This window comes from Myxocyprinus asiaticus, chromosome 36 (assembly GCF_019703515.2).
Source record: "Myxocyprinus asiaticus isolate MX2 ecotype Aquarium Trade chromosome 36, UBuf_Myxa_2, whole genome shotgun sequence".
Classification (NCBI taxonomy): Eukaryota; Metazoa; Chordata; class Actinopteri; order Cypriniformes; family Catostomidae; genus Myxocyprinus; species Myxocyprinus asiaticus.
Genome location: NC_059379.1, coordinates 5577501 through 5605153, shown reverse-complemented (window position 1 = coordinate 5605153; position 27653 = coordinate 5577501). Strand labels below are relative to the sequence as shown.

Here is a 27653-nt window from a genome sequence, read left to right as displayed (position 1 = left end):
ACAGTATATATAATCACTACTTACACATGCACGGGTTAATCCAGTTTTTAGATGACCAGATGTATATTTTTGGGTATATATTTTATACATTTATTGAATAGACAATAATTATATTGACTACTGTATACTACACTTCTTATGATTTTTATGCTGATAATTTCCCCACATGGGAAACAAATGTACTGCGTATTTTCGCTTAAGTTTGAGCAGCAGGGCCCTGTTGTCCTTGTGTTAGTGAGTGAACTGAGTTCTCAATAAACCTCTGATGAAATCTGCACCTGTCCAGCCTCGTCAAACCCCAGCGGATGACGGATGCTTCTGGAGAAAGCAGATACTCGCTCCCCCTCGCATTAGCTGTGGCATGCACAAATGTTGTTAACCTTTTACTGCAATCAAGACTCGGCATGACCAACCCTGCGAAAAGGACATTTAATATATATAATAATCAACATTTCTCTTCTATCTAAATTATTATTTTTATTTTTTTTAATTCTTATCCAGTATGTAACTACAACTATGAAAATCATGAAAATTGTTCAATCCACTATTCAATGTGGGAACCCTGCATAGAGCTGATTTTGAGAGCAGAGCTTCATTAAAGTTATTGCAGTGTTGCTGTTATCGGCAAGTGGAAAAAAACAATGAATACCATAAAATAATGACCATCACCCCTTGTTGTCATTTCATAGTCATCATGAGAATAATTACTACATTTAAAAGATAAAATTACAGAGGCACTGTAAAGAAAAATAATTTTTCTTTAACCATTTTTTTATTTGACGACATGCAAACCATGCACAAAAATTAAAAAACAAAAAAATATTTACAGAATGAACAAGGTAGAAAAGACAATCCACGGATCAGTTTTCTCTCAGCTGACCTTTGAAACATCTCACAAAAATTTCTTGACATCTAATATAGTGAAGGTTCCCAGCACATACTGGTTAAGACTACAAAAAACTTGTTTGTAATTGAATTAAAAATGCATTACAGGAATATAAACAAGGCCTTACCTCAAAAGAATTATACAGTTTGCCTGTGTTCAAAAAGTGACTGTTCCTCACAGTAACACATTGGCATGTGTTTAATCTGTCTATTGAGAGCACCAAATGTTTTCGTAGAAACATATAAAAATTGCCTAATGCATTGCTTTTTGAGTATTAGCACAACGATACCTTACTGTATCTGTAAATCTTGAGTGCACGTATAATCCTTAGCCCTATCGACAGAGATACAACATGGATAAACCTAACCATAACTGTTTCTTAATACTTCAGCATAAGACCTTCACTAGATAGTTCTTGGTTTTCCTTTAAAGCACAACAATGATAGAGCAGAGCCCATTAAAGTGTATAATTTTCACATTTTCTCCAATTCCAGAATTCCTATTGATGCCACTTTTGGTTTAGAAATGACAATCTTCAGCTTTAAAACTAGAGTTTGAATCTAAATATCAGCATGAGGAAAGCACTTGTTTTAAAGGCAGTAACAGAATGAGATCCATTCAGTAGTTCAACTTCACAAACACAACGATCACTAGCAGTCTGAACGCCATCAATGCTACGCTACAGCATAATGCAGTCTTGGTGACTCAAAAGAACATGCTACATTATGAGTGAGTCTGACCAGAGAAGAATGAGGCAGGTCGATTACACAGAGATAATGAATATATGGAAAGCTATATTTAGTTTGCTGCATAGCCTATTGGATTGGCAGAGGTCATGGCAAGTATATGGAGTCATTAATGTAAGTATTTGCATGTAATGGTAATATAAAATTGGAAGCCGAAAGATGGAAATGTTGCTGCTTGGATCCTCTGCTGGATGAAGCTTATGAGAGGGATGTGATATTGGAACGGCCTCCAGGGGGCGCAACGATCCTCTGTGCAGTACGCCTGGGGATGTGGTCATCCATTTGAGTGCCTTAATTAGACAGACAGAGAAAAATGGTTTAAACTCCTTGCTGTTTGCTTATTTGTTTTGGTTTAGATTCCATGCAAATTAACTCTACAGAGTTCACTTTAATGAGAGCATGTCTGCATAAGTTGCATCAGGTCACAGAGAGAGTTGAAGAGGGAGAGACTCATAGTAAGAAGCAGAGTTGGCCCAAATTCAGAATTTATGAATTGACACAAAGAGCAATTTTATTAGTTCATTTGGACAAATTATGCCTATTTATTCCCTGATATGAAGAATTTTTTTTTTATTCTTTTCTCCTAAATGATAAGACTTTTGTGTCTAAGTTAATACTGTTTTAGAACGCTTTATAAAATATTGAAATCAACTGGTTTTATTCCACCATGGTCTATAAAATGTAATATTCTGTAAGTATTTTTATACATTTTTATAGGTGGAATCAAAAAAATTAATTCTCATTTAAGAAGAATATCTCATCTTTCTAGGCCTATACAGTGCAAGTGAATGGTGGCCAGAACTTTGAAGCTCAAAAAAGCACGGAAAGGCAGCATAAAAGTAATCCATATGACTCCAGCGGTTTAATCCATGTCTTCAGAAGTGATATTATAGGTGTAGGTGAGAAACGGATCAATATTTAAGCCTGTTTTTACTATAAATGTACACCTTTGACCAGCCCCGACCAGTAGGTGGCGATATGCATGAAGAATGGGAATCATAAAAAAAAAATGTGGAATTAAAAGTGGAGATTTATAGTCAAAAAAAGAACTTAAACGTTGATCTGTTTCTCACACACACCTACTACTGTATTTTGCTTTTGAAGACATGGATTTAACCACTGGAGTAGAATTAATTAATTTTATGCTTCCTTTATGTGCTTTTTGGAGCTTCAAAGTTCTGGCCACCATTCACTTGTATTGTATGGACCTACAGAGCTGAGATATTCTTCAAAAAATCTTAATTTGTGTTCAGCAGAAGAAAGAAAGTCATACACATCTGGGATGGTATAAGTGTGAGTAAATGAGAGAAATTTCATTTTTGGGTGAACTATCCCTTTTACCCTCAGAGACCCAGCAAGTGTAGCAGAATTGCAATTTTACACAGAGATTGGTATTTTATATTATTTCAATGAAAGCAGCAAATACAGTATACATCAATACCAATACTTCTTATTAGTTTTAAAGGGGCCAAATTTGAATGGTTTAAAAGTGTTGCAATTTTGCAAAGTTTTTCCAAAATTAAACCCAAGAAATATGCATAAAATCATAATTTTTTAATTTAACACTTTAATAAAGGACAAAAATACATATCATCAATATGTCAATGCTTAGGTCTCTGCTCAACAATTTTGAATCCTGTTTGATACCTCACTTATAATTCAAAATGAACACTGGAATTTAAAAAGCATTCTCAACCAAACCAACAAGGTGCTTACCAGATAGAGTAAACCCAGACTGGTGCAAATTTCTAGCTGGTCCAACTGGGATCTTTCCTGGACAAGTGGGTCCCCTAGTGGTTGGCGTGGCTGGTACAGACTTGGTCATACTGATGACATCATGGACTGGGCCATCGTAATTTCCTCGGGGAACACCACGAGCATCAGCCATCTACAAAGAAAACATTTGATTATGAAAGCGAGTCACGATTACTTAAAAAGACACAAGTTTCGTTTCATGGAATAACTCAAGAGTAACGCTCTCCCCAAAGTGATATTGGGTGTTTAAATGATCATTTGGCCATTGGATGAGCTATAGTCAGCATCCATAACCATACAAAGATCCATGATCATTGGGTCACAGCATGTCTTACCCTGCCTCGGGCTTTGATTCTCTTGTAGACATAGTCAGGAAAGGCTTTTCTGGGGACGAAACGCCCTGAACCCTCGGTCACATTCAGTGTCCCATCTTCTAGAACAATCCTGCCCTGACTGATGACCACTACAGGGAACCCTCGGCACTCCATGCCCTCAAAAATATTCATCTCCACTGTCTGCAGAGGACACAGGGAGCCAGAATTAGGACAAAGAAGGATCTGCTACATTTCAGTTAATGTAACAGTGGTTCTAAAATATAACTAATCATATAATCATACATTTAGGATAGCAAAATATATCAGCTTGTCAACTTTTAAAAGGGAGGATAAAATGCTACGTCAGTATCTTTTGTTGTTGATGTTAAAGGCAGTGCATCCAATCAAACTCTACAATATGTTGGTGCAAATTCATCTATCACTTTGTAGAAGTTAGCAAAAGTATATCCTGAAGCAAAACCACTAATAGAACTAGTATCCTTAACTTATGTTCAATAAGGCAATCTTTCCCCATTTGAGAGGTGGCGTATGGAGGTTGGAATTCTCATACCAGATTGTGAGATTTTGCAGAGAAGACTTTTGTCTCCTTAGTGTTCCAGATGACAATGTCAGCATCAGATCCAACAACGATTCGGCCCTTCCGGGGGTACAGATTAAAGATTTTTGCAGCGTTCGTGCTGGTTACTGCAACAAAATCATTCTCGTCCATTTTACCTGTTGCCTGTGCCACAAAAAACAAATTCAGGAATTGCAATGGTATGAATGGCTTACTAATAGATGTTTCTGGGCTATTAAGGTGGGATAGGAGAAAGTATTTTAACTAAATAAAAAACATATCAGCTTTAATTCTAACCTTACCCTAAATCTGAACTACTATAAATTTCTGTCTACATTAAATTACATAATGCATCATGAGATGACAAGGAGAGAGCCAATCATAACAGGGGGCATGTACCGTCAAGTCTTAAAGGAGAAGCAGCACCAAAACCGAGCGTTTCTGACAGAGAGTCAGTGAGGGTGGAAAATGATCATGTTTTTCAAATATTTTACTGTTTTATTTTTTTTTTTTTTTGTATGTGCAAACAACTTTACATTATACAACCAAAATTAAAACTGAACCTCAAGGAACATATTAAAATAATAATAAAGGCATGTCATGACCCATTTAATGCCTTTAATGTCTTAAAGCCCCCAGTGAGCAAGTCAAAGACGACTGTAACAAGGTAAAAACTCTCTCAATGTGTTTTTCTCTCCACTAACTAGAGTCAGCAGGGTGAGCTCATCCTACTTTGGCTTCATGATAAATGTACTTATGGCAATATTGTTTATCTATATTGTGTGTAATGCAAGTCACGTGTTCACTGAATAGATGAACTTACATAGAGTGTAATTTAGACATACCACAGCTTTGTCCCAGACGATGCTCATCCGTTCCTCAATGCCGTTTGTTCCCTCTGGAATGAGGGTGAAGTTGTCCTTTCCGACAGCTTTCTGTGCCGTGGAGAAGGTGCAGTGGGCGCTGGCTGTTACTTGAAGATCCCCACTGAAACACAGATTAATTTCTTTACTGTCAGTAAGTGCAATACTTTTTAAGACCCAAATCTTTAACTTAAAAGAGTAGATTTAAAGACTGTTTTAGGGTTAGGCGATATATTGAATATTCATAATATTCATTAATGTACTTTTTATTTAGTCATTCTTTTACATTTCAATTAATCGATTCTGAACTCTGATTCAATGATTCGTTGAATCACTAATTTCCAATAATTGATTCTAAACTCTGATTCAACTAATCGTTTGCCAAAGCAATGGAAAAACAAGTTGGTAGGAAAATAAAAAAATACTTTTAGTTGTCTCGCAAACCTTTTGCGTTCCCTTAAGAAACTTTGTATTCTCTCGCATAAAAGTGTTTCACGTGAAACTTCTGGGCAAGAGTATTTGCATTCCCATAGGTGAATGCTCTGTGATAGTGGATGGGGATTCTGAATCAACTCAGTGACTCAAATCTTTTGAATCTGTTCAACAAAAAGATTCATTCAAATGGGTTCACCGATTCCTTCAGTGACCCTTTCAATAGATTACATTGTTGCGCCAATAGGTGGTTACATTTGAGTGTCTTTCTGTATGCTATGAGTGATTCTTTTTGAAACACTCACTCAACCGATTCAAACACTGAATTGTTCACCACCAAAACAAGTCTTATTGTCTTTTATTAAAATTTGAGTTTCTACAGATCTACTTTGACATTTAACATGACTTCCCTCTTAATTGATACATTTTTATTTATAAAGGGGAAAACACCACCACCATAATAACAACAACAACAATAATAATAATATTAACATCACCACAAATAACAATAAAGCAGATCTATTTTTTTTCTTCTATATTTTGTCAACTGCTGGGCTTCACTTGTGTAGACCATGGTCATTTTTATTCATTCATAAACTGGAGATTAAGCTAGGTGCATACCTATTACACGTTAATCATTGCATTTTCTCTTCTTATTGAGAATGACTTGCAATAGCTTACAGAACATTCAAGCGAGAGAAAACGCAAAAAGTGTTCTCTCATCATTTTCTTACCCTCATGCCATCCCAGATGTGTATGACTTTCTTTCATTTGCTAAACTCAAATGAAGATTTATAGAAGAATATCTCAGTTCCCCTACTGTCACTCACTCGACGTTGTGTCGATGTAGTGACACTAGGGGTCGCTCTTGAGAGCCCCGAACACCTCAGAGCTTTGAGAAAAGGCCAATGAGAATTGGCGAGTGGAATTTGCATGCCACTCCCCTGGACATACGGGTATAAAAGGAGCTGGCTCACAACCACTCATTCAGATTTTTTTCTTCGGAGCCGAGCGGTTGTACTATCAGTGAGCTGAATACTACTGCTGTTCCATTCACCTCTTAAGAAGCATATGCTGTTGGATATACAGTGTATTTCCAGCGACTTTCTCTCCTTCTGCATGACGAGTGCAGATTTCGGCCCTGGGCACTTCGACAGCGCTAAAAGAGTGTATATTCCTGTTAAAGAGTATATGTTCTCTATTAGAGCACACACACTGATGTTGAACGTCTTATTAAAGATGCATCTTTATAAAGATGCCTTTTTGTCTTTGTGTGATTCCTGGATGCGGTCACTATCTCTCCACTTCCAACGGCCACGGGCGCTGCCTCACGTGTCTAGGCAGCGATCACACTGAGGCAACGTTGCGGTCGCAGCTTTCTTTCTTCCAGGGGAAAGCCACTCTAGCCATCCCCCGCTCCTCGCCTTTTACCTCCGGGTACGAGGCCGGCCCGGCTGGCGCTGGAGGCAATTTGGGGGCTTCAATGGGCGCGGCTCCGCTGGGTAAATCCCCACGGACCTCCCATTTCCCAGCACGCTCGTTTGCCCCCGGCGTGTTCCGAGAGGAGACCAGCTCGCCCCAGGGCCAGCTTAGTGTCCCTTTCGGAGCTCCGGAGCGGGATGAGTACTCGAACACTGCATCGGAGAGTGTACTGGCGATATTAGATGCCGAGGACTCGACTGGGCTGCCACCTTCGAGTCGGCCCGCCCAGTCTGAGGCTGATGGCGAGATGACCACCATGCTTGCCCGGGCCACCGCGTGTGTCAGGTTGGAGTGGAACCTTCCACCCTCCCCTGAGCCCTCGCGGCTAGATGATTGGTTCCTGGGTTCGGGGCACCACTCACAGCCATGCCCCCCTCAGTCCCTTTCTTCCCGGAAGTGCATGACGAGCTGACGAGGTCGTGGAGGGCACCTTTTTCTGCCCGAAACCAACCTCCCAGCTCATCCGCTCTCACTACCCTCACGATCGGGCTGCGGTACCCACATTCTCAAAATAGCAGTTTCCTCACTCCCTGGGTCACATAGCCAGTGTTTACGACCGCCGTTATCACAGCAACCGGGCACTGAGCACCTGTGACTTAGACGCCGGTCGCACCACACTCACACCCACGGCCAGGTGGTTGTGATGGACTACGAGGACGGTCAAAAAGTCCCTCCTCCCCTGTCGCTGACCCCCCTGACGCCGGGTACATGAAGCAAGGTAAGTGCTTCGAGGGTTCCCTCAGTGCAGCAACGAGTTCGAGATGAAGCGAGGCTCCTCGACGTGGCATCCCCTGCTCCCTCCCGCCATGTGTATGTGGCCGCCATAGCGGCACACCACGATACAGTGGACGGTAAGTCCTTAGGGAAGCACGACCTGATCATCAGGTTACTGAGAGGCGCCCGGAGGCTGCATCCTCCTAGGCCATGCCTGTTCCCCTCATGGGATCTCTCCGTGGTCCTCCTGGGCCTTCGCAGAGCCCCCTTTGAGCCGCTAGAGTCAGTCGAGTTGAAAGCCCTCTCCTTGAAGACAGCCCTCCTGATTGTGCTCACCTCCATCAAGAGGGTCGGGGACCTGCAAACATTCTCTGTCAGTGATACCTGCCTGGAGTTCAGTCCGGGTGACTCTCATGTAATCCTGAGACCCCGGCCGGGTTGTGTGCCCAAGGTTCCCACAACCCCCTTCAGGGATCAGGTGGTGAACCTGCAAGCGCTGCCCTAGGAAGAGGCAGACTCAGCCCTGTCGTTGTTGTTTCCGGTGCGTACTTTGCGCATCTACTTGGATCACACACAGAGCTTTAGACGCTCTGAGCAGCTCTTTGTCTGCTTTGGCGGACAGTGGAAAGGGAACGCTGTCTCCAAACAGTGGCTTGCCCACTGGATCGTGGATGCCATCGCTGTGCCTGCCCCTTTGGGAATACGAGCACATTCCACAAGGAGTCTGGCATCCTCATGGGCACTGGCCCATGGCACCTCTCTAGCAGACATCTGCAGGGCAGCGGGCTGGGCGACACCCAATACCTTCGCGAGATTTTACAATCTCCGGGTTGAGCCAGTTTCGTCCCGTGTTCTCTCAGGTACGAACAGGTAAGTTCGGGAATACAGACAGCTGGCCAGGTGTATCGCTTGCGTATAGCGCCTTTCCCCTCCAAAGAGGCAAAGATGTGCGTGTCTTTTCCCATGCGAGTTCACAAACCCGTGAACCCTGGATGTCCTTCCTCCCTATCCCTGTGCCTCACGAATTCAGCGGAGGAATTCACAGCCAGAACCAGTACATGTGCTAATATGCCCTTACTGGTGTAGGTGCTCCACAGGTGCCTGTTATTCCGGTAACCCCCTGTGATATATTTTCCGCAGTACAGTCTCCCTGTCGGCAGACCTGCATCTCCCTTCGACAGAACCCTCTCTGTCCCGGTCGCCGTGTTTGTAGAGCTCGTCCCCTTTCAGGCAGGAACTACCACCGCGCCCACATGACGTGATTGCCACATGTTACCTCTCCTCTGGGCAAGATGTGGTCTCTGCGGGGTCTTTTCCCCCTGAAAGAATAGGATAGGAAAAGAACACCTTCCCCGGCGCATATATTGAGCGTTAAAATGGCCCCAGCCGAATAACTGAATATTCTGTGGAGAGAAAACATAGAGAGAAAAGGCCTGCGTGGCCTGCTTCCATACTAGATATGTCTCTTCCCCCCCTAGGGATGTGGGAAACTATACAATGTTTTTTGGGGTGTTGGGGGAGGCTAGGTGCAGACCGATGCACCCGCTACTACGCACGCAGCAGCTTGCTTGCACCTGCACCGGCAGTCCACATGACACAGTTCAGCTAGTTGTGGCGTTTCATATAGGGTCCCCTAGTGCCACTACATCGACACAACGTCGAGTGAGTGACAGAAGGGGAACGTCTCGGTTACTGTCGTAACCTCCGTTCGCTGATGGAGGGAGCAAGACGTTGTGTCCCCCCTGTCACAACGTTGTACTACCCGCTGAAATGGCCAGGACCCTATCTCGGCTCCTCAGCACAAAACCTGAATGAGTGGTTGCGAGCTAGCTCCTTTTATACCCGTATGTCCGGGGGAGTGGCATGCAAATTCCACTCGCCAATTCTCATTGGCCTTTTCTCAAAGATCTGAGGTGTTCGGGGCTCTCAAGAGCGACCCCTAGTGTCACTACATTGACACAATGTCTCGTTCCCTCCATCAGGAATGGAGGTTACGACAGTAACTGAGACGTTCTGTTGGTCCATGCAATGCTAGTGAATGTTGGCCAGAACTTTGAAGGTCCAAAAAGAAGATATATAGGCAGCAATAATGTAATCCACCCCTCCAGTGGTTAAATCCATTTCTTCTGAAGTGATATGATAGGTGAGAAACAGATCAATATTTATGTCCTTTTTAACTATAAATGTCCACCTTTGACCAGCCCCAGCCAGTAGTTGGCAATATGCACGAAATAATTAAATATTGATCTGTTTCTCACCCACACCTATCATATCGCTTCCGAAGACATGGATTTAATCACTGGAGACTTATGGATGAATTTTATGCTGCCTTTATATAATTTTTGGACCTTCTAAGTTCTGGTCACCATTCACTTTCATTGTATGGATGTACAGAGCTGAGATATTCTTCTAAAAATCTTTGTTTTTGTTTTGCAGAAGAAAGAAAGTCATACACATAGGATGACATGAGGATGAGTAAATGATGAAAGAATTGTCATTTTTGGGTGAACTATCCCTTTAATTTATTTTTGTTCCTCCAAAATAATTTTTTCCCATCACTGGGGTGAATTTTGATTTAATGTTGACTTCAGTGTTGCATCATTTTCATTGCCCACCAGGACAGTAGTGAACTGAGGTATTCTGGAGTGCTTGTGTCCGGGCTAAGGGGCGGGGACATGACAAATGCGGCAGCTTTGGCCCAGTTTTTGCTCCAATAGTGTGATCCATCTGTGCCGAGGCTGGCTGCGAGTGATTCCCCGTAGATGACCATGCCTGAAAAAGCAAAATCGAAACATATAAAACGACATATATTTACTGTCTTTTAGCTTCAGTTTTTCTGCTATAGTGCTTAACTTTCGTACCCTTTTTCCTGGCCTTGGCGATGACATCAGCAGCTGATTTGCTCATCACCTTTGTGATGTAGAGGGGGCAGTTGGCCTGTTTAGCAATAGTGATGGCTCGATACACAGCCTCAGTCTCCACCTGGAAAAGAACAACATAATGCTTAACGCAGTTCATCAGTAGTAGAGCAGAATTTAATGGTTTCAAAATTAACTGCTCAACCAGTACATATGGGTGTGGCTTAGATGTCTACATACTTTTTGGGGCCACTTTATACTGACTTGGAACATTAAGACCAACCTCTTCTGAATGGCTCAGTACATGTCCCTCTGGGCCAGTAATTCCCAGATCTAAAAGCTTCTTCTCTTCCTGGGATTAAAAACACGACCAACATGCATCGAGTACAGAAGAAAGGATGGTGCAGGTATGAAAGAGACTAGCACATTTTATAAAATAATTGTATTTTTATAATAGTAATGCATCCAGATTTATGCTACATCATAAGTAATACATTATGATTACCTCCTCAATGATGTCACCATTTTCAGCATGAACCTGTGCTATGGCCCCCAGATCTCTCATAGCACCAAACATCTCATAGATCTACAGAAACAAAAAGTGGTATCAGTTCTACAACATGCCCAGTGTTTGGTCTAGGAACGTCCTTTGTAACTGTGACCGATCAAAGTCGGTCAATGAAATCAGAAAGGAAGTGATGTCACATGGCAGATGTACCTGCGAATCGGAGCTCTGATACTTGTCCTTATAAGCCATGAAGATGAGGAAGGAGTTTACCCCTAAAATGAGAAGCAGAATTAAGATAATGTTACATATCTTTCTGGAGTTGTGTGGGAATGCATGCCATATCTAAATGTATATTTGAGCTTCAGTTGCTGTTCTCACACACTGTAATGCTACCTTTGAGAGCTCAAATAGGGCCCTATGATTTCCATGATGCAGAAGACATGGACGGAATCACGAAATCCAGTAAAAAAAATAAATAATAATAATTAACTGTAAAATGCGGAATTTCACTGAATTTGATGTGTTTGGGATAAAACAAAATTTATGTTTAAATGCACAATTAATCAAATTAAAATCAAGATATGTTCTAGTGCGATTATTAACTTGCAAAAGGCTACAATTTACTTAAATAAATATTAGGCCTGGGAAATATAATGCATTCATTTCTGAGATTAATAGCTGACTGTTAAAGCGCAGTAGCCATTTTTTCACTTCCTGAAACATCACTAATGTTTTCCCCACTTTCTGTGGCTAAAATTGGCGTATATAAATTTCAAGGAGGTACACGCTCAACTCGACTGCACATCCTAACACAGAAACTGATTGTGTGGAGCAGCACACGCTTATTCATTACAAGCGATGCATGTCCTAGGCATAATAAACTATAAAAATAATAAACAGATTAACTGTATGGAGATTGGTGAACCAGGTGTGGGAGTGATATGGGAAAGCTATTAAATCTCTTTGCATTGTCTGAAAATGCTCACTCACTGTCATCTGAACCAATGTCAAAAGCGAAACCATGCGAGAGACACGGCAGCCAGAAAAAAATATAGCTTTCAGATTTTAAACTTCAGCAAATTAAACTTCAGCATTCAATGTGATTTATATCTGTATGTATAGTGTCTAATAATGTATGGATAATGTACACATAAGTTTATCTTGTCAATAAAGTTTGATATGAATTGAATCTGCCCATTTAATCATATTATTAATCAAAAAGACCACTGGAAAACAGCAGAAGATTTTGCCCAACTTTTAATTACAGCATGTCCACTGATACAATGGCATATACATATACTTGTATCAAAGATTTAAACCAGTAAGCATGTGTCTGATAAACAGCATTTAACATGTACATATTTAAATAATTAAAATAAATGATGATTTAATGTTTGTTTTAATGTGCCATGATTAATTGCGATTAGAAAACTGTACGATTAATTAGCTAACAGTTTTTAATCGATTCACAGCCCTAAGAATTATATAGTATGCATGTACTGTGCACTTCAAAGTCAATGTGTGAAGCCGGTTGCTCATGAACTGAAAAAAACATCATGATCATCACATACACTCTGTGTATAGCAAATGACAGAGAGCAGAGCGCTCATTCACTGTGAAGCATGCAGCACATACAGACTAAATTTTAATTTACTTAAATCTTAGCCTTTTGTGATTTAATAATCACACTGGGATATGCAGCAACCGGCTTATCTGACAGTGAGAATCTACTGTCAATAACACAGAAACTGAAAGGGCTTCACTCAGTTTTCCGCCAAAATTAAAGCTAGATTTAAATAGGAAAAAATATTATGAAAATATATCACTAATATATAGTTATCTAATATTCACTGTAATAATAATACTAATCTATGTAGATACAGTATACTTAGGCAATATCTCAGATCTGTTGTGCAGCACTTTTAATTCGCAATATTATCTCCAATGTTGTGTTTTGGATTGTTTTATGATTTGTATAAAAGCATTAAAAAGCATGACTGAAAAAACAAATGTAAAAAAAATAATGCAATGTTATTTAGAAAATTAATTGTAATATTTTTATTTTATAAAATTTTTAATGAATTAATTTGTTTAGGGACCCTTTTGATGATTAAATTAATTTGAATATGTAATTCAGAAAAAAAATCACTGAATTTGGAAAAAAATAAAACCGATTTCATAGGTCCCCACTCAGAGATCTCAGAGCTTGTGAAACCATTAAATTATTTAAGTTACGGTGCATTAAACTGCAGATCCATTCTTTCAATTCTGTTCTTTGTCAGTGTGTATTACAAAAAAAAAAAAAAAAATTGTAATTACAATGTACAACTTACAATGCAGAATCAAAAATAGACTAGGGGGAAAAAAAGAATATCAAAGTCACACCTGAAATCTCACATCACCTTTATCTTTGACCAGAGTCTCCAGTTCCTCAAATAGACCATCATGCCAACGTGTGATGTCAATGTGCAGAGAGTAGTCACAGCATGACCTCATATCTGCCGTATCCCTCCACTGGTCGTAAGCGGCCATTAAACTAGATCCCGGTTCAGGCACGACATGGTCAACTAAAGGAAGGTAAGAAGCAAGAAATAGAGGAGCGTACTGAAGAAAAACATGCTTATAATGCAGATAAATAAACTTCTGAGCACTTGGTAAAAAGGGGTTAGATGCAGTGATTTTAATTAATTGTGGTCATAAACAGAAAACTTTATTAGGTCTATATTTAACACAGTATTGACGTGTAATTTCCAGCCTGATCTCATGAAAAATTACTGTGGCAACATTTTTGCAAAATGATATTAAATGGTTCCTTACACGTACCATGGCAGTTCCGAAAGACACTTTAAGCGAGTACATTTTTCGTCCAAATAGATGAGATTTTATAGGTTAATGCTCTATTTTGTTTTAAATAAACAAAACCTACCCCCTTACCCTAAACCTTAAACCTATCATATAGTGTTATAACATGCAATGTGCTGAATTGCCTTAAGCAAGTGCACCATTTTGTGGTGCTTCTTTGACACTTTCAGCTTACGTGTCGACTCGCGTTCTCTTCAGGACTCGTAACCTGGTCCTTTGTATAGCAAGTGAAACGCTCTATCAGTCGAGCTCCCGTACAATTGAATTAAAGACATTTGAACATGCTTGTAAATGTAGTTGGTCATGTAATGCAAATGTTTAAATGTTTTGCCTGGCAAGTCATGCGATATAGTTAAAGTATTTAGATGTCATGAGATAGCATTGAGCGAGGAACAGAGTGAAAAGTAAGTGTTTATGAACTGATAATCTGCAATTTTACTGGTGATTTGTGTGAAAGGGTATTAAAGTCATTGTTGTTGGGGCGCCTCTAGTGTTCATTTCACCAAACTGCTGCAATGCATAGAACAGGCCGTGAAAAAATCATTTTGTAAAAATGTAGGTATAATAACATGACTCTATGAGACTAGTTGCTTTGATGACACCCCAGTGTTTACACTCTTCAGGAAGTCAACCAACAAATAGCTTATTAATATTAGTGTCTGCACATTAAACTGTGATAGGAGAACGAATTTTGCTTTTGAAAGCATTTCACAAATCCCCTTTAAATAAAAATTCAAATGAACATGTTAAGAGTACAAATGCATTAAGTGGGGCATTTTTGTCTCCTGACTGACCCCATAAAGAGGTACAGTGGCTAAAGAAAATACATTTAAGCAGAGGAGAAGAGAACCGTTTTTGACAGTGCTTTGACCCCAATTCAATTGATTTTATGAGACTGGACAAGCTCTTACACTCTAATACTGTACAACACATTCACACACACACACACACACACACACTTTTATACTGAGATCCTCCTCCTTTGTGTCATCAAAGCATGCACAATTTCTTCCATCATGATTTACATTTACCCTAAATCCTTTACACCAGTGGGTCTGTACTGGTTTTGCCTCATGACCCAAAGGCAAACTAACACAAAAGTGTACAGAAGTAAACAAAAATGTTCTTAAAAATCAAATATTGACATTTATTAATATAACAAAGAACTGCACAGGCCCAGCAATATGCAAAATTATAAACATGACATTTTGGCGCCAAAATAACAGAGTATGATTGGATGGGCAGCCTTTGACATCAACAACAAAATATAATGGAAGCGTTATCTGCTCCCTGTTAAAAGTTAATAAGTCTATTTTATTTATCCTAATTATGCACAATTATATGGATGGTTGCATTCAATTATTCGCATTGTTTTTCCCTGCTGCCCGTGACCCTATCAGAGCAAGCGTGTGGGGCCCATTTTTGTGTTGCAACCAAACAGTATAGAGCCACTGTTGTACACTAATCACTTCATAAGCTTTATCTTTTGCCACCTTCTGAAACTAATGATCTTCTCCTTATTAAAATTATCTTCTGCTCTGTTCTATGTATGGTGTAAGATGTTTGTTCATGTAATGACATACTGATCATGGTGGTTCCTCCAGCCAGAGCAGCACGTGTTCCATGGTAGAAGTCATCTGCTGGGGTCATGCCCAGATGAGGGGCCTGCAGACAGGTGTTAACATCGATGCCCCCAGGAATCACAATGTGCCCATATGCATCCACTGTCTTCACACCTCCAGGTACAATGAGGTTCTCCCCAATCTGTCTGCCATCCAAACGAGATAACATTTTTGAACATTGTCAGAAGCCATCAAGGTGGGTTTGTCATATTGTTAATTGCATTCCATTTCATTTCAAACAAAACAAAAACACAAAAGAACAAAACAAATCAAAACTAAAAACTAAAAACAAGAAAAGTTAGTAAGATTGTGCTTGTCATGTTGTTAATTGGATTCAATTTCATTTAAAACAAAAACATTTTTTATTTACGGCTTGAAAATTTGATATGTACATGTGAGTGACACTGAAACGCCCCTTTTATCTGATTGGTCAACCCGCCCCGTCTTCTGTACTGCCTTAATCCTATCAGCCAGAATTAGAGTTGGGATTGCTCTGCAAATTTGTCTCAATTTTCATTAAATATTGTCCTGACCCAAACCACCACTAACTGTAACCTATGCATGTCATATGTATTAGAATCTTGCTTCTTGGCACATCATGGTGTTGTTGCCTCTTAATGGACGACGCATGAGAGATCGCAAGCCACATCACTTGGCCATATGCTGACTGGGAGTTGGTCTATTATAAATTGTTTTTATTTTTAATAGCATTGAATGATTTAGTAGTACCTGTGTATTCGTGTCCCATTGATAAAAGTAATGTAAATAAAGAGTTCTGTTGCTTTGGATAAAAGCAAATGCTAAATTAATGTTTAGGCATCATGAACATGGATTGGAGTGGACATCAAATTCTAATAGCTAAGATTCGGACACAAGGCATCCCAACTCGTCCGTCTGGACGTGGGACGCGGTATGTAAAATCAGGACTGTCCCTGTTATTGGGACGTCTAGTCACCCTATCTCCATAAGTGCAGTGTTCATTTCTGCGAGCTGTAGATTGCTGATAGAGTGTGCTGCTGACGTAATTGCCTCAGCCTGGATGAACATTTGGTAAATATATTATTAAATGTCAAAAATAAATTAACTTGTGTTACCTCATATTAACTCGTGGGGCTTTTATACAAAGTGACAAAACTTTTTTTAAATTACATTTATCAACAGGACACGAATACACAGGTACTACTAAATCATACAGTGTTATTAAAAATAAAAATGATATATAATACACCAACTCCCAGTCAGCATATGGCCAAGTTATGTGGCTTGTGATCTCTCACGCATCGTGCATTAGAGGCAACACCTCATAACAACACCATGATATACCCAGCAGCAATATTCTAATACATATGGGATGCATAGTTTACAGTTAGTGGTGATTCGGGACAATATTTAATGAAAACTGAGACAAATTTGCAGAGCGATTCCAACTCTAATTCTAGCTGAAGGCAGTAGGATACAGAGGACGGGGCAAATTGACCAATCAGATAAAAGGGGCGTATCACATGTGCATATCAAATATTCAAGGCGTAAATTAATTTTTTAAACACTGAAGGAAAACAAAAATGTAGCCTTTCCCCCCAATCTCGTTTATTCCTTTTTAAATAGAAAATGAAATGGTCAACAGGAAATGAGTTTGTAGCTACTTATTTTATTTATCAGTGTTAAAACCAATAAAGAAAAAAAAAAAAACACATTTTTAGTTTTTCATTTTTGGGTTAAAAAAGAAAAAGGAATGGACGCAAAAGTACACGGGCCTCAGAGATTGTGCTTGTCATGTTGTTAATTGGATTCCATTTAATTTCAAACAAAACACAACAAGAAGTTAGCAATTCAAAAACAAATGAAACAGATAAATGGACCTATAATAAAAAAATAAATAAAAAGTATATATCTAAAATGTTTTATGCAAAACTTTTATAGGTAGATTGTAAAAATAATGCAATCTTACTTGATGGTCCCATCTTCAATATAAATGTCGGCATAAAACGACTGGTCGTCATTTACAATTTTCCCACCTTTAATGATGAGTTTATCACTCTGGAGACAAAAGAGACAACATGAAATATGACTTATGAATGATGTACATTCAGTGCAGCATGTTGTTTTATGCTATCAGAAAGGTTATGATGTCATTTTTACAATATATATGAAGGTGAAAGTTGATATTTACAATGTCAAGATACCAGTAAGATCAATCTCTTCTAGACTCAAAATGCTTTGAATTTCAATTGAACTGTACTGGCTTACTTCTGAAAGCGAAAGTGATTTCAAAGAGAACAAAAAGCTTTATAATGCATGCAAATCCTGCTATGCAGCATATGCAGTTTTCTTTAATGAGCTATTCAGAGATTATATCATTGAAAGACTAGACACAAAAAATCCAGACAGAGTTAGAGAATACAAAAGAAAGATAAGTGGCAACTCCATTCATCTGTAACACCACTTGTCTACTTACTGTAATCCTCATGCATGAATGAATGTCTTAAAGAAATAGTTAATCCAAAAATGAAAATCTCTCATAATTTACTTACCCTCATGCCATTCCACATGTGTATGACTTTTTCTTCTGCAAAGAGTATTTCAACTCTGTAGGTCCATACAATGCAAGTGAATGTTGGCCAGAGCTTTGAAGCTCCAAAAAGCTAAATAAGGCAGCATAAAAGAAATCCATACAACTCCAGTGGTTTAATCCAAGTCTTCAGATGTGATATAATAGGTGTGGGTGAGAAACAGATCAATACTAAATCCTTTTTTACTATAAATCTCCACTTTCACTTTCACTTACAAATTCTTTTGTTTTTGGTAATTCGCATTCTTTGTGCATATCACCACCTACTGGTCTGGGCTGGTCAAAGGTGGAGATTTATAGTAAAAAGGACTTAAATGTTGATCTGTTTCTCATCCACACCCATCATATCGCCCCTAAAGACATGGATTTAACCACTGGAGTCGTATGGAAACTTTTATGCTGCCTTTATGTCCTTTTTGGAACTTCAAAGTTTTGGTCACCATTCACTCGCATTGTATGGACCCACAGAGCTGAGATATTCCACTAAAATTTTTCAATTGCATTCTGCAAAATAAAGAAAGTCATACACATCTGGGATGGGATGATTGTGAGTAAATGATGAGAGAATTTTCATTTTTAGGTGAACTATTCCTTTAAGTGGGAGAAAAATGTGAATGACACTTTTCACTGTTAAGTTTTGCACTGCTATGTCTGTCTGATGAGTTGAATTCATAAGTCAATTTACAGGAGACCAGAAGTAATCAGCTAAAGCAATGCCTGCTCATTCACCCTTCATTTTCTCCCCTGGCATGGAGCTACAGTATGCCAGACAACTGGGCTTGTTAGGGCACTCAGGCATGAAACTACATTGACGGTGCTGTTAGGCAATGCCAACTAGTTTCCTTGCCCAACCCTCAACTAATGGCATTAGATCGACAAAGAACATACAGTTTATTTGGTCATCGTTTAGTCACGCTCATGTTGTCCCAAACCATTATGACTTTCTTTCTTTCATGGAACACAACAGGAGATGCTAGGCTAAAGGGTATTTTACCAAACTCAGCTCTGAGTTACACTGGCTGGATGGTGTGCAAACCACAGAGCTTTACTTTAATGCAATGTGACACCTCCATGGGAAGCCCATAACTGGCACAGCCAAAATCCCTGCAGAGCATTTCAGATTCTGGGCCACAATGTTGCTTGAGGAGAGACAAGACAGACAGTGAGGGGTCTTGGATGCAGTGTGCACTACCAGGACTGCACTTCTTGTTATAGTAGGCCTACTTATACTGTAGTAGTTGGTTATTATTTTTTGCATTAATGACTAGGGAAGACGAGGGATATTTCAAGGGCTGTATCTCAGTTACTATAAGGTTTTGAATCAAAAGTCCAATTACACAAATGTGTTATCTCTAGCGGCAGATTTATATGTTGATTTTAAACACCTAGTTCAAAATCCTTTTTAATTAGAATAATGTTGGTCAATTTTGACCTCCAAACTAAAATTCCGATATCATGTACATTTTTTAAATAGCTCTTGAGTAAACAAATGAACACAATAAAACCACACATTAAGGCAAGATCCAACTACAGTATAAAATGAAAGGTTTAACTTTGTTTCCAGGACAAAGGCATGGGTACAATGGTGCTTCTGTAGAGAAAGTTTGTTTTTTGTTTTTTTTTGGTCACAAAATGTATCAAGATTGAAATAATACATTTATCTCTATGGAATATTCATGAGCAACATAATTACTGTAAAAATAATAGAAATATTAACAGAAGGCTGATATATTGAGTGATATAGTGTACTGTATATACAGTATAAGGGCAATAGTTGTTGGGCTAAATGTGTCAACCTATGCAAATACATTAAAATAAATAAATAGATAAATAAAAAAAAAACCTATAGAATGTACCCCCCAAAAATGAGGCAGCAATTTGAACCCACTGTCTCTGAGTACATTTTTTTCTCAATTTTAGCATGCAACATAGGTTAAGGGTATATTTAACCAATGTGTATGAATAGTAATTAACCCCCAGTGTACTTTTGAGAGAGCAAGATGCTTTTTTGAGTAACAAATTAAGATAATGCTTATTTATGCGCAATTTCCTGTTAATTTAAATCACATTTGGCATTTCATAACATCTCAAATATTTTATAAGTAAATAATCTCCATTGTTATTGGATCAGTCAGTGTGATCACACCTTGAAAATTCTTCATAACAAATCTATTCTCCCACTTAAGAAAAACAATGTGTGTTTATGGGGGCCTTTAGCCCCTGCAACAGGAAGCTTTTTATCCCAAATACTCTCGTTTCATCTTTCTGACAGTTATTGAAATACTTTTGATTTAATCACACCAGACCAAACTAAAAATGACAATAAATATTTTGTCAAAATAAATGTGATAATTTTAGGCATTCCCATTATCTAACATTTAGATAATTATTATACAGAAAATCATGCATTAACAGAAAATGAAACTGTAATATCTATAAAGTCTTAGAGTCATCATTGTGTAGTTTAATTAAATATGATTATGAAGTGTGTATAAAGATAAGTAATTAAATAATAATTGTATTTAGAACCCCTGTGAGCTAGCCGAAGGCGACAGTGGCAAGGAACACTAAACTCCATAAGATGTTGGTTAATGGAGAAAAATAACTTTGGGAGAAACCATGCTCACAGTGGGGGCCAGTTCCCCTCTCATTAAACAACATGAATATAATGCCAATATTAGTTATTTCTGTGCAGTGCAAGTCATGGTTTAAATGATTAAACTAAGTAAGTGTTAAGGGTCAATGTTTAAAACAAAGATTTTGTATGAACTGTAACATTAATGACTAATGTCTTTGAAGTCCATCCTGGATTAACTGCAGAAGTTCATATAGATGCATTGTACTTTATTAGTTGGCTGATGAAGGCTTTTGTTGGCAACTTATTGATAGTCTATGTATTCCATTATAAGAGTGTAGTCCATCAATAGACCAAGGTGATGTAAGCCGAGATCAGTGAGGTGCTTCGCAGTTCAGGGAAGTGCTTAGGGAAGTGCTGTAGTAGTTTTTGTTGCTATTTAGTGTTTTGGGGAGAAAATAAATTCAAAAGTGCCTTTTGTCCCGTTGTATCTTATTTTTCGGGGCAACTTGTTACATGAATGTTACGAATTTATTAATAAAATTATTGGCTGGCAAAAGCAATTTTACACTTTTTATTGCTGTTACATAATTGTTTGAATGTTTAGCCTACATTATAAAAGGCTGTTAAATGTCAGGTTTTTATTATGACAACTTACCCCATTTACAGAAGTGTGTGACAACTAGCCACAGTCTCCCATAATTCTTACATCCCATCATTATTTTTTTTATCAAGTAATGCAGATGTTACCTACATCAACGTCAAGCTGGTTGTAGTTGTTTTAATACTGCTTTGAATGTGGGTCAGACTCAGGCCGGGAACTCGATGCCAAATTGCGCGGAAGGGAATTGGATTCAATTGGGCCGCGTTAACAGCGCCCGTCCCCGGGTTTTCTCGCTCCTGTAGTGCACATGGATGAGTCCTCCAGACAGACGTCTAGCTAAGCCAGAGAATCGATTTGAACGCTTGTGGCCGGATTGTACGGAAGCCCTGAACCGCAAGGTGAAAAAGTAAAATAAAATAACGGTGAAAAAAATAAATAAAATAAAATAAAAATAGTGTCTGTTCCTTCCTGAGCCTAAGGCTTACATTTTTTTCTCTCTTCCTAAAAATGTTTTTTCTCTCTTCAAAAAAATGCATGCAGTACCAACCTTGGCCACCAGGTGCCATTATCAGTAAACATGTAATCTTATGCTTTTAATGCTTTCTCTTTTGCTATATAGCTGAATAATACATTTATTATTTATTTAAGGGTTTGCAAACCTTAATCAAGACAAAAATCAGGTTACATATGTTTGATATGGCATTCGTTGTTGTGAAACAACTGGAGTTATTTTTTTGTTTGAAATTGTTGGTCTTTTGGTACTGCTAATTTTTTTGCCAGAGCTGCCGTGCCGGGACGTGGGCTAGCTGTTATTGCGAAAACGCTGTGAGTAAATTGGGAGGAAAAAAAAATTAAGACTTAGGCTCAGGAAGGAACTGAGACACAATTTTTATTTTATTTTATTTTTTACTTTGCGGTTCAGGGCTTCCGTAGGATTGCCTCGCAATTCTGACATTTTTAAATGTAGGCCTATGCAATGAGAGCTGCAACATTATTACTGAAAAAAAAAAAAAAAAAAAAAAAAAAAGCCATTATTTATTCTTATAATAAACATGTAAGCGAAAAACCCAGGTAGGCTACCACAGTGTCATCAGAGTAACGGTAGCATAAAGAATGAACGAAAAACACAATGGACATGTAAAACCGGTAATCGCTGGTGCCACCGTCCGGCACACATTTAAGACCTTTAACACTCAATCAAACCCGTTTTCATCGAAATTATTGCACATTTAAAAGCATTATTTAATGCATTACACGCATTCAGTGCAGCTCGTATCGTGTTACCGGCTTTTCAAGCAGTGTTTCAAGGACAGCTGGTTGTTGCCGGCGGCGGCTCACCCATGACTGCACAATAAAAGACATTCTCATCATCTCTCCGTTACGCAACCAGAACACATTCATCGATGACCAACAGTTCAATCTGTACGGTTATCACTGCTTACCGTTAAACGAGGGATATTCTTCTTCCCTTGGAAAGACATGCCACCGGTTTGATCAGAGCCTTTGATTTCCGAGGAGACGAAAAAACGCGAGAGATGGTGGACTGATATCAATATTCGGGGTGTAATTTAGTTGATCGGGATTTAATAGTCACGATAGACAAAAGCTCCAGAGCCCCCACCCTCTCTCCGGTCCGCTTACCATCTGCTGATTTAGTATTCAAAGACAGAGACCATCCTACACACACAGTGGCGATCAGGGGGCGAGGCTCTCCCCTCAGACACAAGCTTTACTGCTGTAGTCAGTGAAGCAGGCTAACTCAAACTCAGAGTGAAAGTCTATTCACAAGATCAATGCATCCACACTCTGGCTATCTGCACACTCATATTTTTTTTTTTTTTAATATATATATATATTTAAAGGTGCACTAAGTTTTTGCTCATTAAAAAAGTTTTACACACAAAGACATGCATTTTTTAGAAATATGTTGAAAATGATATACACTCACATAAGATGAAGACTCCAGTCATATCAGAAACCCTATAAAAGCTGTTTAATTTTACATGGAGCGGGTCGCCCCCTCATGGGCGCTGCCATGTTGACATCACATGACACTGTGTCACGCAATGGTCATCAGTGGTACCAATGATGGGACGGTATTGACAGGGCCGTAGCAAGGATTTCTGGGCCCCTTACCTATTAAAAAATACAGTTTTGAATTTGTTGTGGGCCCTCCTGGACCTTTGGTCCCCTAGAATCCTTACCACCTTTCACCCCACTAGCTATGTCCCAAGGTACTGATAAACAGGAGTGTGATCCACTACACAGTCCAAACAGAATGAGTAAAAGTGGAAAGATAAAATGCCCAAAGGAGAGTGTTCTGCCGTCCGCCCCTGACTAGTCACAATTGTTTAAATTATATAACCTATAAGCCAGAATAATGTAATTAATAATAGACCATTTAAGTATTAGGTATAAGGTATATAAGTATTAAATATGATCGTTGTATCTATGTTATGGTAGGTTTTACTAGCTATAGAGCTTTGAAACAGACACCATCTTTAGAGGGATTCTTTAATTGGACTTAAATGGCAATCAAACTGGTATATTGTATTAATCGTTGGTCGATCTACACCTTAATAGTGACTGTTGAAATAGGAATAATTACCTCTCGTCGCCCGTTGTGCACACGGTTGTGTCCAGTAGGGTATACGACGGTCTGACCCTGTGACCTGCAGGACGGGGTGTGCGGTGCCAGTGCTCGGCTCGGAGGCGCTTGACTCACGCTGGAGAAGTCGATCACGCCCGAAGTATCGCTGAAATGATCTCTCTGGTCATCCACGCGCACCTTGGGATTCCTCCTCACAGAGCTGGGACTGTACGATTCAAAATTCAGGGTTTTGTTCTCAAAAGCCCCTTCGATATTACAGAACATGCCTCCGAACTTCACTCGGGGTTTAGGGCTGTCTGTGCCAAGTCTGGAGAGAAGGGAACCTTGGTCATCATCCTGGGGAACGAGTCTTCTCTCAGCCATGGCTCTGATCTTGGAGACAAATATGGGAAGCTCGTTTGTAGAACGTTGTATGGGGTTGCATTGACTATTGTATTGTGTATTCCAGGGACACACTCATCCCATGTGCAGCACACAGACTTCTGTAAGAGACACAGTAATCAGGTACTATTATAGGAGCTGTCCAGGGAGGCGTGGTGCTGAAATCCTCCAGTCACTGGATTAGGAAATACTCGAGCGCTCCCTTGAGAAATATGTACATTGATTGATTTGCAAACGTTCAGAGGAAATTAAGTACTACTTTTGAATCCAAAGTGTTTAGAGAATCTCTCGTGAGAAAAGGGTACGTTTGAGAAGAGTACACATTCACTAGAATATTTGTCTTTATAGGTAGATGACAAAATACATGGACATTAACTTTCTTTCCAACATCAAGATTCATATATATATATATATATATATATATATATATATATATATATATATATATATATATATATGAATAAGTATAATAAAATGTATTATTTCTATTCTATTAAGTTTTTCAAAAAAAAAAAGTACTTTAATTATGAGCTTTTTTTTGGTCACTTTATTTTACAGTGTTCATGTTACTGTGTATTTAGGTAATTACTGAGTAATACTAATGAACTACGTGCATTAACTGTGTAATTATTTTGTAGAGCGGCTTGTACATACATATTATTGTTATTACTATATTAATAAATAATTGTAACATGTAATATGTCTTACTCGGACCTGTAAAACAGTGTTACACTTTTTTTGCAGTTCAAGTTGCCAAATTTCAACCCAAAGAAAAAATGAAATTCATGATTAAAAAAAAAAAAACCATAATATTAGTAAAAACTACTGTTTATCATGTAAAATATATTTGAAAATATTTCACTATTTCAGTATTTCACGTGTATTTAAGGTAAACTAAGGAAAATCACTGTTACATGATTATATTTAGAGTCCTTATTTTATTTGTTATTTTTTTGAAAATGTTATTTTTCTCAAAAATATTTAAAAACCAACATGAAAACAAATATTACATTTCTAAGAACTCTGCACATGCATTTTAAAATATTTAATTATTAATGGAAAATTTGTATTTAGATTCTGTGACTGATTACCTTTTTAATTTTTCACAATTTTTAATTACATTAATTACTAATTTTTTATTATTATTTTTTCTTTTTTTGCAGTTCAGGTTATCAAATGTCAACCCCAAGAAAACTTCATAATAATCATGATTCATATATTTGTAATATCTGTGCAATATACCTGGAAAATATATTTGAAAATGTTTTTGATGATAATAATTAAGTACACTTGCATTCCAGGTATATGGAAAATTACTGTTTACTTGAAATTTAGAGAATTAAATAAAACATTTTGTTGGAATTTTCAAACCAACATAACTACAAATATTACTGTACATGTCTAAGAATTTGACACTTGTATTTTAAACTATACTTTTACAATATTTTTCTTTTTATCATCTGGGTTATCATTATTTGTCATTGACTCATAAGCAATTGTATGTTTTTATGCAATTTTTTAGATGCCTGATTCTGATATGTTTATCCTTTAAATACCACGTAGCACCTCTGGTCAATTATTTACAAAATAATAAATAATAATACAAGATATAAAACAGAACAATTTCTTTAAAAAGCAAAGTCTTCAAAGATGCATTTTACTCTATAGTCCTTGTTAGACAATGATTTTATTGCTTGAAAAATTATATAACAAACATGTAAATGAAACATGTTACACATTTTGATGTTAAACAGACAGATCCTAAATGCACTGCAGATGTCGTTTACATTGTGTCTGGTCTCATCTGTGCATGTGGAGATGTGGGATAGCCCATCTGGAGGTTTGAAAATGTGCCCAAAAGAAAGGGAATCTTGCCACACATGCTAAAAGCCTCTGGGAATAAATGTGCTAAAAACACTTTCAAGTCAGCATGGGTCATATAAAAGCACACAATGGCAGAACTCTAAGAATAGCCTGAGGAAAAGAGGTTTACACTTCATTTAGTCTGACACATGTACATGTAAAAGATACATGTTGATTCATTCCCATTGCCAGAGAAATGGAATCTAAATGAAATCCATACAATATATACTGTCAACCACTGTGTAACATTCTCAGTTCTGCAAACAAACAAAACTGCTAACAGTATCAGACCACAGTTTGTTTCCATATCAAATACCCCTAAAATCATATCATATAGAAAATACGAGTTTTTACCGCATGTTCTGCTTGCCTTTGGAAGGAGCAAAGCTGTACCTTCAAAGTCCATGATCGTATTTCTAAAAACTCAAAGGACCCCTGGGTATCTGTGATATACAGCTCATATATTCTGGAACATTCTGCTTCCCCGGTTCTCTTTGATTGTAAGGCAGTGGCATTTCTTAGTAGTAGATGTAACAGAGTGAGATGGATAAGTCAGCCAGAGGCAGAAAACCTAGATTTGACTATATCTCCTCTCCTCTCCTCTCCTCCATTCCTTTCTCGTTTTCTCCATAGCTGAGTTGAATTTTAGCAGACAGGAAAGTATTTTAGCTGCCTGACATAAATGTCTATTAGTTTAACTCCTAAAATAACAAACTCAGTGGTCAAGACAGAAGTTTAATAGACTGTTTGATGTCACTATTTTATTTTTTGATGATGTTCTTGAGAAACTCTCATCTAGAGGCATTTTCATGGATACTGCTAGACACAAAAAAGAGCAGTATAAAGAATCCTGCCAACAGAGATTCAAAAACCTCTTTAAATTGAGAGGAATAGTTCACCCCAAATTATTTATTTACCTTCATGTTAAGCATAATTGTTAGGCTGTTAAAATCCAAAAATGACAAAAAGTAGAGTGATGTGTAAACTGGGCCATCAGATGAAAATAGCCAGATAAGGTTGGAGTCTCATAGTTCTTTAAGATTTAATATCCAGTCATGCTAAACTATTTTAAACAGTTGCCACAATAGTACTTAACATGTTTAAAGTTCAACTGATTCCATTGGTCGTAGTTTGCTAAGGTGGGCAAACTTAAAGGAATAATTCACACAAAAATGAAAATTCTCTCATCATTTACTCACCTTCATGCCATCGCAGATGTGTGACTTTTTTATTCTGCTGTACACAAATGAACATTTTAAGAAGATTATCTCAGCTATGTAGGTCCATACAATGCGAGTGATTGGTGAACAACATTTTGAAGCTCCAAAAAGAACATAAAAGCAGGAAAAAAGTAATCCATATGATTCCAGTGGTTAAATTCATGTCTTAAAAATATATTTTATAAGTTGGGGCAAGAAACAGATCAATATT

The 27653-nt window shown here is 38.2% G+C and overlaps 2 protein-coding genes across 16 annotated transcripts in view; both read right to left on the bottom strand.

Moving 5' to 3' along the window:
- Positions 1-665: 665 nt before the first annotated feature.
- LOC127427325 (dihydropyrimidinase-related protein 2-like) lies at positions 666-23071 on the bottom strand. Its single transcript, XM_051674874.1, has 14 exons — positions 22810-23071; positions 17568-17656; positions 15581-15765; positions 13538-13702; positions 11346-11407; positions 11133-11213; positions 10911-10979; positions 10631-10751; positions 10385-10541; positions 5124-5265; positions 4273-4443; positions 3723-3902; positions 3349-3520; positions 666-1922 (listed from the first exon to the last, which is right to left on the bottom strand). The coding sequence occupies exons 1-14, from the start codon at positions 22846-22848 to the stop codon at positions 1831-1833; spliced, it is 1725 nt and encodes a 574-aa protein (XP_051530834.1). The 5' UTR covers positions 22849-23071; the 3' UTR covers positions 666-1830.
- Positions 23072-26034: 2963 nt separating this feature from the next.
- Positions 26035-27653, bottom strand: part of LOC127427315 (janus kinase and microtubule-interacting protein 3-like) — a 65356-nt gene continuing 63737 nt past the window's right edge. For all 15 annotated transcript variants that reach the window (XM_051674846.1, XM_051674851.1, XM_051674852.1 and 12 more), the window contains one exon: positions 26035-27653. This exon is cut by the window's right edge and continues 2760 nt beyond it. The gene's annotated coding sequence lies outside the window, so the exon portion shown is untranslated.